Source organism: Cariama cristata, unplaced genomic scaffold (assembly GCF_000690535.1).
Source record: "Cariama cristata isolate BGI_N322 unplaced genomic scaffold, ASM69053v1 scaffold9475, whole genome shotgun sequence".
In the NCBI taxonomy this organism is placed as follows: domain Eukaryota; kingdom Metazoa; phylum Chordata; class Aves; order Cariamiformes; family Cariamidae; genus Cariama; species Cariama cristata.
This window is the reverse complement of record NW_009616930.1, coordinates 1304-11670: the sequence shown is the minus strand read 5'-3', so window position 1 is coordinate 11670 and position 10367 is coordinate 1304. Positions and strand designations below refer to the sequence as shown.

General features: G+C 47.4%; 1 protein-coding gene across 1 annotated transcript; it reads left to right on the top strand.

Annotated features, from left to right (window-relative positions):
* The first annotated feature begins 1353 nt into the window (after positions 1-1353).
* Positions 1354-9754, top strand: LOC104161789 (cytochrome P450 2D17). The gene is made up of 9 exons (XM_009700328.1): positions 1354-1566; positions 3360-3531; positions 4270-4422; positions 5064-5224; positions 5354-5527; positions 7357-7498; positions 8095-8282; positions 9233-9374; positions 9504-9754. Exons 1-9 carry the CDS (start codon positions 1354-1356, stop codon positions 9752-9754), a joined length of 1596 nt encoding a protein of 531 aa, XP_009698630.1.
* The last annotated feature ends 613 nt before the right edge of the window (positions 9755-10367 follow it).

Here is a 10367-nt window from a genome sequence, read left to right as displayed (position 1 = left end):
ATCTGTGGCAGCTCTCCGGCCACGTGAACTATCCTCTGTAATCCAAAAGAAATCATGATTGTGCAGTTGGCTGGTCATTCCCCCGGTTATTTCTTATGCCACGTATGTTTGCTTACAGATACTTGAGATGAATGGCGAGTCCTGCTGCTTACACAAGGGACGCGCAGGTTCATGCCGTAGAGACTGCAGCGAGGGGACCTCTGCAGGCAGGTAACGAGCGCTCAGGTGCCTCTTTGGGGCATTTCGAGGTCCTGGCCGCACAGCAGAGCGGACTGCGCCGTCTTTGCAGGTGCGTGGCTTTGCAGTCTGAGCTCTCCATCACTGTTGCAGCAATTGCTCCATTAGGAGCTTTTCTCTGATCACACTGAGATCACAGATCAAACTGTGATGGGTTTACTGCTTCTTTTTAGCTAGAACTAACTGTCGTAAGAGCGAGCTTTATTGATCTCCGATGGCAGAGCCGCCAGGAGCACATAGCTGTGCCACTTTAGGAAATACTTTGACTATCTCCGTAATTGTGTTTGCATTACAGCCCCAAAGGCTGGAAATTCAAGGCTCCTTGCAATACATGTGCTTTCTCCCTTGTCGCTGAGCTGTATTCTACAAAAATCAAGGTCATCATGCTGACTGACATTTGGAGTTGGATAAAGATTGTTAGTCCCAGAAACATAAATTATTTTTAAAGCCTCAGGTCACTGTTTTAGGCTAATTTCTGTGACAAGTGCTTTCTGTAAGGGAAATCTTGACCTAACCTGAGCCTTCTCAAGGGCCAATGGAACAAATCCTCAGCCCTGCAAACAGAAACCTGAATGATCTGTGCTTCTCCCTTGACTTGTCTGTACAAACAAGAAGGCGACAGGGATATAAACAAAAACTCACTCAAAATTGCCCCAGGAGAATACAGCAAGACTGGCTTGCTTGTGGTGAACTGCGATCCCACCTCGGCTGTGGGAGAGGGCACCCAAACACCTGGATGGACCTCACCCAGCCCTACCCCACGGATGTGCAGGAGCCGCCACCGGTGGCAAGGACAAAGAGGCCTCTGAGCCCTGGCGTTGGAGGAGGAGGAGGAGGAAGAGGAGGGATGACCCTCATCACCACTCCCCCAAGGCTGAGCTGAGCAGAGGAGGAGCTTCAGGTTTGAGCCAAGTCCCACAGTCAGAGGCCAGCAACTGCAGGGAGAGAGGAGCAGAAAAAGAGAGTGTGGTGAAGAGGAGACAGCAAAGAGAAGAGGGCAGCTGCCTGGGGAAGGAAGTCAGAGAGGACAGGAGAGAGGAGAGGGGAGAGGGGAGAGAGGAGAGAAGGCGGCAAAAGGAGGCAGAAACAGTCTGTTTCTGGAGGACAGGCTACGAAATGGCATTGCTCCTGTGGCTGGCGTCCCGGCTGTCATCCAGCTGGACCAACATCTCTGCACTGGGAATTTTTCTTACGGTCTTTACTTTACTTCTTGACTTCATGAAGCGCAGGAAGAAGTGGAGCCGTTACCCGCCAGGCCCCATGTCGCTGCCGTTCATCGGGACCATGCTGTCCGTTGACTTCCACAACCCCCACCTCTCCTTCAACCAGGTGAGTGCCAGCCCCTGCCACGAAGCACCCCTCACACGACCGTGGGCCCAGGAGGGGTGGGGACGCCCTGGGGTGATCTAGCCTTGCACAAAGCCGAAGGGCAATGGCCTCTCCAAAGCCCATGATGAACCAAGTCACTGCCTGAGGACACTGACCTGGCCCGTACAAACAAATAAATCACACACCAACACTCGCCAGCCTCCATCGCCCAATCTCTGCGTGAGCTCGGTGGGAGGTGCTGTTGTGCCCCCAGTGACAGATGATGCTTGCTCTGCTTTAGAGCTGGCCTCCAACTTAACACGTGGGCACGTGTCGGGGCAAGGGAACAGGGAGATGTACAAACAAGGGAAGACAGGCAAAGATCTGTGGCTGCAGGAATGGCAGACTGCCCTGTGAGTTACTTAAGGACGCCTGCAGGCATGTGACGGTTTCAGTTAAAGAGATCAGCTTGCGGGATTTGCCCCAGCAGCAATGCCCAAAATCTGGGTAGTGTTCCTATTCAAAGTCAGGGCTTAGCTTGTCTCAAAGCAAAAGCACAGCACAGCTTGCAGCAGATAAACCATGGGGGTTTTGCACTTCAGTTTGCAAACTGTCAAGGCCTTTTCTCTAGGACGGCACTGTTCATCTGTCTGTCCAAAATCTGCCAAATGGAGAAACTACATATAGCAGTTGTATTATTGGCTTGCACATAGTCCAAAAGATTACCATTTTCAAATCACATCACGGCAGGGTTACGCTAACCACAATCTTGACCAGTAATCACTTTTAATGATGCACTTCTAGTTCCAGTGAAGTGCTAATTCCCTTTCCAACCCCATTGCAAATACAGTCTTAAATACTTCAACTCCTCGCATTGCTACAGTGGAGAAATGAAGACACTTAGCTTTTTAACTAAAAAAAAAAAGACAGAAAAAAGAAAAAGAAAACAGAGCACAGCCTGTGGGGTATTGCTACGGTTGCATTGTCTTCCAACAACATACTCCGGAGTGCTTTGTTCAGCGTTACTGACTAGCAGGGAGCTTCGACCTGCCTTCCTGGGCACCTACATCCAGTCAAAGGGCTTAACTACCTGGAGAAGACTTAGCTCCACAGCAAGCTCCCACGGTGAGTGTATCGCTGACTGCATAGCTGGCAGGCTTACCTGTGCAGTCATCCTGCTGTCAGCATTATGTCTTATAGCTCACAACAGATGTAGGGTCTGTGCCAGTTACCAGTCTTACTAGATGCGTACGCTCCTTTTAGGGAGAAAGTTGACCTGAAACTCCAATGTAAACGTGCCTCTTCCAAGCACGTTTCTGGGCACTAGGCTCTGTGTCGATCTTTAGGAACAAATGCATATTAAAAAAAAATAAATAAATTACATATCACCTTATCATCAATATTTCCTTCTAGCAGAAGCAGACTAACTCAAAACTTGCCTAGTCTTTCAGATCAAACTAAACAAGTATTAGGCAGTAATTCATCGTTGAGCATGCAGCCTTTGAAAATCTCCAAAAAGGTCCTTGGCCTTGTGTTATCAGACAAGATCCAAAGTACTTGCACAAAGGTCATGGCAACAGTTTGACTAGGATAGGTGTATTCTAAATCTCTCCACTCACAGAGCATTGATCCCTGCTTCAGCTGCTGTTTGGCAATGCTCTAGCTGTTGCACTGCAAAGACAAAGGTCGAAGATCAGCTGAAGGTCTCCTAATAAAAGCACCTCAAAAATCACTAAGTAATAAAGGCCCTAAGGAAGGATATGGTGACATTTTTGATGTTACAGTCAGGGATGTACTTTTTTTTGCCTTGGTAGCTCCACAAGAAGTTTGGAAACGTCTTCAATCTCCAGAACTGCTGGACCAACCTGGTAGTACTGAACGGGTATAAAACGGTGAAGGAAGCCCTGGTCCACAGATCAGAGGACTTTGCTGACCGGCCATACATTCCAATATATGAACATCTGGGCTACGGAAAGAAATCTGAAGGCAAGTTCCTTGGAAATGGAAATTCCCTGCTGGCACTAGCACAAGGAGGGTGGATGGCAGGTAGATGGAAGATTTGCCCAGTACAGTGCCACCTTCTCATGTCCCTCTGATCAACCTCCCTGTATGTCTGCCACCCTTTGGTGGTGACAAAATCAGATTTGATGAAAAGGGAGCTCCCCTTAGTGGCTGCAGTACAGCTCCAGGCGTTAGCACACACCTCTTTCAGCAGTGTTAGGACATTATCAGGAGTACAACTTCCCTGCCCGCGTTGGAGCTGGTAGCTCCCGACACCCAGTGATTAGCGCTTATGCTCATACACTATGTGCATGTCGTTGTCGTCACAAAAAACAATGCTAACTTTCTTCCAAGACAAAGTGTTATCTGGTGTGCAGCCCACATCTCTCATCCTCGGCTCCTGTGCGGTGGCATGTGCTGCTGACCAGTTCACACAAGCTAAGGGTGCAACACTGAATGGTTTGGTGGAGTGACTCCTTTATCCTTAGCAGCACCTGTTGCTCTCATTGAATGCCCCCTCCACCTTCGCTAGCCAGGCACATGCGTTAGAAGGTGCAGTAATCCACTTTTAGAATTGCTGTATGAACAAGCTGTACAAGATCAGACTCTTTCATCTATCCACACAGACCTGTACCTCCAAACTCACATTTGCTATTCTCTAGTGAACTTCGCTTGATGTACAGGTCAGAGCTCCTGACATTTGTTGCTCATCCATAATTCCAGGGATTGTTATGGCAAGCTACGGGCACGTCTGGAAGGAACTAAGGAAATTCACGCTCTCTACCTTGAGGAACTTTGGGATGGGAAAGAAATCCTTGGAGGAGCGAGTGATAGAGGAAGCTGGATTTCTGTGCTCTGCAGTTAATTCTGAAGAAGGTTTGTCACATCCATAAGGATGGGGAAATCATAGAAAAAGGCAATACAATGCTGCAGAGAGAGAAGTAATACTACAGCCACTCTCGTTTGCATGCAGTGCTCTCTTCCTAAGCAAATGCAGTGTTTCTAGTCTATATGCATTACTCACCCTGCTCCACCTTGATGCCACTTCTACTTTACGCAGTGGGGCTACTGTAACACTAATCCATTTGAAACAGGAAACAAATATAAAATAAAGAGGTGAAATATAATTATTTCAGAGCTGGGTAACTATTGCTTTTATGAAGATCAGTGGAACATATTGATATTATCACATGCAATAAGAGCGTGGCTGAGGGTTGTCACAGCGCATCGCCTGTCATCTAGACACAAAGCAAAGTGTTATCCGTCAAGTCACAGAACAACCCTGCAACTCAGTTTTTCTTGGGAGTTTTCTCCTTTAAACAAGGTTAAACCAAGCAGTAGTAGGAGATGAGAAGATCGTCACTCCCCAGTATGATGCATTTGTACTTTGAGTGGTTTGGGGGCTTTTTCTCTTGAAGGCATCAAGGAGGCATTTACGTATTCTCATTGCTGACAGCTGAGTTCCAACAGCTTGGTGTTGCTTAGCTTCATTGCTTGGTATCCATTTCCATTTTTAGGTCGTCCTTTCGATTTACGTTTTACTGTAAATAATGCAGTCTGCAACGTGATCTGCACCACCGTCTTTGGAGGGCGTTTCAACTATGGTGATGAGACATTCAAGAAGCTGCTACACTTGTTTGAAAAGTTCCTGAGCGAAGAAACTGGATTCCTGCCTCAGGTAAACCAAGAGCCTAATATGTTCTGTGAGAAGCTGCCCTCTGTTGCTGGAGAGCATTGTGCTTTCATTATTTTTCTTTTTGCATCACACAATATCTTTCTCTCTCTCTCTCTGGTTCTGACATCCTAGCTTCTTAACGTGGTGCCCATTTTGTTGCGCATCCCTGGAGTGCCACAGAAAGTCTTTCCAGGGCAAAAGGCATACATGGACTTCATAGATGTGCTCATAAATAAGCACATGAAGACCTGGAATCCTGCTCACAACCGAGATTTCACTGATGCGTTTTTAAAGGAAATGGAGAAGGTAAGGTGACACGAGCAGAACCTCAGGGTCCAGGGGCAATTCCTCTGCCTGTTTAAGCTTGTTAACAGAAGCTGACTTTCCTCATACAGCTGTATAAAACTTCTCACTAATTTCCTACTTTTTCATTCCACATTATATCTTGAGAAGAAAGGTGTTAACTTCTTCATGCTTTAACCTCCTTTATTGTCTTAAGAGACCGTACTATCTGCTGACGTTCTTGTTCCCATTTTCTACTTTCCTGTTCCCCTCAGAATCTAGCAACTCCCTTCTTTCCAGCCTACACCATTTTGAAGGCATTTAAAAGGCAACGATTGGGAATTCACCAATATTTCTAAGTTTGTGCCAGACGACAAGTCAACATGCAAGATTCTGTGAATGTCAGTGCCTTAATGACTGATACCTCAAAATCAGTTACAAAACTGCAGCAACAGACTGGCTTTTTGGTATCATTGCCCAGTCTGTACCCTGTCTTTAAATCAAGTTATGACTTGGAAAGACAGCATCTCCTTTGGGATGTGTGCCTTTGAACTGCTTGCTAAGAACTAGTTCCCTACAGATCAGATGAAGGCCTAAATTTGAACCTCACTGAAATTAAAAGGAGTCTTTCCTTTGATTCAGTCAGGCATGAAGTCAGTATAAAATCAAAGGTACGTGCGTCAGCCTATCCATCCACCATATGTTTCCGCACATGGATTCACTAAATTTCAAGTGCCAGATGAGCAAGAGTAGCAAATTCTGCCTGCAAATTGCTTCCACCATCGGACTCCTCAGGCCGGACTGCTGCTTTGCATAACGAACCCTGCCATCCTGCGGGTGCTGGGCACCTCCGGTCCATGCGTTAGCCCCCCAGCTCGCACGGGCAGAGCAACGTGACCTGCGTTACTCCACAGTGAGCAGTACTATTTGGGAGCGGATGTGAACCTGTTGCCTCTTGTCACATCGCTCTTCTGTTCACTAATGTCCCCTGATATGCCAAACTGATAAATCGCCCTTCTGGGTTAACTTTGGTCAGGTCAGCCCCACAGCTCCCTTGCCAGAGATCTTTTACTGGAGTAACAGTTGAGTCTTAAATGCCTTATTAATCGCTATCCATATTACAACAGCATCAAAACATACAGAATAACTTAACAGAAGCTAGTCCCTAGGAAAGGAAAGTATAAAGAGGATTAGAAAAGACAAGCAGATGAACTCATGCAGAGAGCTTGTCATATCTCATATGCTAACAAATTTGAGCTCAATTAGCATTTGGATGAAAGACCAGTTTTGCTGAAATTGGTGTTGCAGACCTAATAGGCAGCAATAATACCCTGATCTTTTTTTTTTTTTTTTTGACGATTGTAAGAAAATAGCAGGGCAGAAGCAGCGAGAATCTGTAATGCATAGCTATAGACAACCCCCTCAAAATACTGTTAATTTCGCATTTGCCACATCAATGCAGCCTCCTCTCTGTTGCGTGGGTTTTATGGTCTGATCAAACCTAAATAACTGTGTTCCACCTCCTCTGGGGGAGGATGTTACGGCAAGTGGCAAGGGCCTGCTGTCTGTTTGAGTAGAGAGTACAAGGCGTTCACTTCTGTCCTGCAGGCAGGTGTAGTGTTCGTCTCTCAGGATACGGGAGGTGACTGACGACCTTCAAATACAGGGGGTAACAGGGTTACGAAAGTACATCAGTCGTACACAGACCGTTGCCTGTGTTGTGCTCTGCTCTCCCAATGAACTTCTTGGTCAGCAAAAATGGATCTCGTGCTTCTCAGTATTTCTCTGGAACAATAGTCTTCTCACCCAGCAAGTACCCCAGGTCCAACCACCTCCTTGTTTGCTCTCCACAGGACAAGGCAGCTGAAGAGGGTGGTTTCAACTATAACAACCTTCGTCTGGTGACCGCAGACTTGTTTGCAGCTGGTTCTGAGACCACCTCCACCACTATCCGGTGGGGAATTCTATACATGCTTCTCCACCCAGAAATACAGAGTAAGTCAGAGGACAGGCAGAGGTGTGGCATCTTCCCTTCAACCCTCATTTTTCTGCAAGGAGACTGAACATCTTCTCTCCATGGTTTGGGGATTTTGCAATGAGGAACAGCTTCAGTGATTGTTGGTCTAGCAGAAACCAGGAGAAACACTTCCCAAACACAGCTGTTCTGGCAGGGACCGGTGGCAGGGCAGGAGCCCTGACAGAAAGACTTGAGTTGGAAGGGCAAGGTCGCTCTCGCCTTCATTTTGAAGGCTACTGGGGGACTTTCAGTGGCCAGAGTACACTCCTTCCAGTATTTGGAATAGATGCTCATTTGTTTCATTTCGCTAATGCTACATGCCCAGGTACCCTTTCAGCTGCATAGAGGAGACGTAAGGTAGCATGTCAAGACACTACGCACAAAGAATAGTTATACAGATGGCTCTGAGCAACTGAAAACAAATGCATTCCCATCTGGTTTCTGCCCCTTTCTCTAATTGTTTGTCCTGCTCTCACCCAGTGTCTACAGTTTCATGTTGCCAGCTTTCCTACAGCTTCTACCAGCCCCTTCTGTTTATTCCCCTTCTCTAATTCCTTAGTTGTGCTGCTTTCAGGTAAAGTCCAAGCAGAGATTGATAAGGTGATTGGCAGAGAGAGAGCACCCACCATGAAGGACCAAGCGAGCATGCCCTACACCAATGCTGTGATCCATGAAGTGCAACGCTGTGGGGATGTCATTCCTGTCGGAGTACTTCACAAGACGTACCGAGACACCGAGCTGCAAGGGTTCTTCATTCCCAAGGTGACCATGACCAGACAGGCAATGCAGCAGCCTCTCCCTGTGCAGACACCAGGCATGGGGATGTGGGTGACCCCACACAACTCTGCAGCATTGCGCTTCCAGCCCCAAATTAAAGTCACTGGCAAGCACTGAAGTAGGATGTTTTGAAATGGTAAATCCAGGCAGACAGCCCCATTTGTGCTCTAGGTTTGCGCTGGTTATGTGGGAACCCAGCTGCAGCGGCAGCTCAGTGCAAAGGTCTGCTTTCCTCTCGATGACATTCACTGCCTGTGTTGGAAGGAGAAATAATGGAGCCTAACAGGCTCTCTGGAGGCACACGACACCAGCTTACTGGCTTTCTTAAGATAGAGTAGTTAAAATCTAATCTCTGAAGCTATTCAAATGCCACTGGCATTCTGTCCACTGCCATTGTGACAGCAGGTGCCCTGGCAGCACTGGTAGCAATGCAAGCCTGGGATTTATTTTTTTTTGCCTTGCGATATCTCCTCTAGCTTAGAACACTGACATGTGAAACAGAAAAGCTTTCCACTTTCCCACGGCCCCTGCAAAAGTTGGGCTTTGAAGTCTCAGTCAGCTTTTTCTTGCCAGCTATAAAACAAGTCCAGTAGGCTCTGAGAAGCAGAGGCTGTTTCCACTACGTAGCCATGAAATTGGTGTTTGCCTGTAATGGCCTTTGTAAGGATACAAATTGCAAAAGTTCAGATACTTCAGAGCACAGCACAGGCACCTATGGAAAAGAAAAAAATTTCCAAAAAATTGGAAAAGTGCCCTGCTTCACCTCTGTTTTAAACAAGATAGAAAAGAGGAGATGGGTGCCTTATTCTGAAGCACCGAACCATGGTTGCTATTAGATGGGAGACACGGACTAAGGAGGGACCAGCACTGATCCGTTGTGCCAAGATAATGCTGCTGTTCTGACATAAGTCATTTCCTCTTGTGGAGGAGTGCAGGGCACGACAATCATCACCAACTTGTCTTCGGTGCTGAAGGATGAGACAGTCTGGGAGAAGCCAAATGAGTTTTACCCCGAACACTTCCTGGATGCAAACGGGCAGTTTGTGAAACCAGAAGCCTTCCTGCCTTTCTCAGCAGGTAAATCTGAGGGGAGGATCCAGCTACAAGTCCGAGGCGCAGCAGGAGGGCTGATCTGCTCCTCCCGCGATGATTCCAACGTGGTTTAATGTCCTCTTTCACGGACACTTTCTATTCCCTCTCTTGCAGGTCGCCGTGCCTGCCTAGGGGAACAGCTGGCCAAGATGGAGCTCTTTATTTTCTTTACCACTCTCCTGCAGAAATTCACCTTTGTGCTCCCCGAGGACCAGCCCAGGCCACGGGAGGATGGTTACTTTATCTTCACAAGATGCCCACACCCATACCTGGTGCGAGCTATCCCAAGATTAAATGCACACTGCTCCCCTTCCACTCAGAAACCACCAACAACGCAACCTCTGTCAGAAATGATGAAGGTCTAGGCAGGATCGTGCCAGGTTCCACTCAAGACCTCTCAAGTCTGTGTCGATGTCCCCAGCTGTGTAAAGTAAGGATCTGGCCCAATACATAGTTTAGTTTAACTCCAGGCCTGGAGCTTGAATCAGCCAGCCATAGCAAGTTACGAATGATGATCGTTTGCAAGTACGCATATGCCTGATCAGCCAGCTCTGCAGAAGCAGTTCATGAGCACACACCTACTGAAAGAACTACTAGTCCTGAATTAGTTTACTGAAATACAAGGGTATCCTGAGCAAAAGACAACCCTGGGGTCTTGCCAATTCTAGGAGCAAAAAAAATTTGGAAAAAATCTGTAAGGTCTCTTCCTTGTTAGCCCCACTGCATACCCAGCCACGATCTGCATCCCACGTGGTGCCGTCCCGCAGCAGCGTCTGCCTCTGCCTGGTGCCCAGGGGAGTCCGGCTTTGGCTCGGTTCCTGAAAAAAAACAATGCGGGGCCAGTCAGCTGATTTGGCATGTGCTGCTGGTGGGCAGGGCAAGAGCTTCAGCTCCGACAACAAGGTGACATTTAAATGCAGTTTCAGAGCAGTGCTCCTGAAAAATCTTACCATCCAGTACACACATATGCCCTTCATT

Bases quoted from the DNA above. Each gene is read 5' to 3' on its own strand.
- LOC104161789 (XM_009700328.1), top strand. From the start codon at position 1,354: ATGGCATTGCTCCTGTGGCTGGCGTCCCGGCTGTCATCCAGCTGGACC. The intron at 7,499-8,094 runs GTAAGTCAGAGG...TGCTGCTTTCAG, and splicing joins TCTCCACCCAGAAATACAGA to GTAAAGTCCAAGCAGAGATT. The intron at 8,283-9,232 runs GTGACCATGACC...GGAGGAGTGCAG, and splicing joins AAGGGTTCTTCATTCCCAAG to GGCACGACAATCATCACCAA.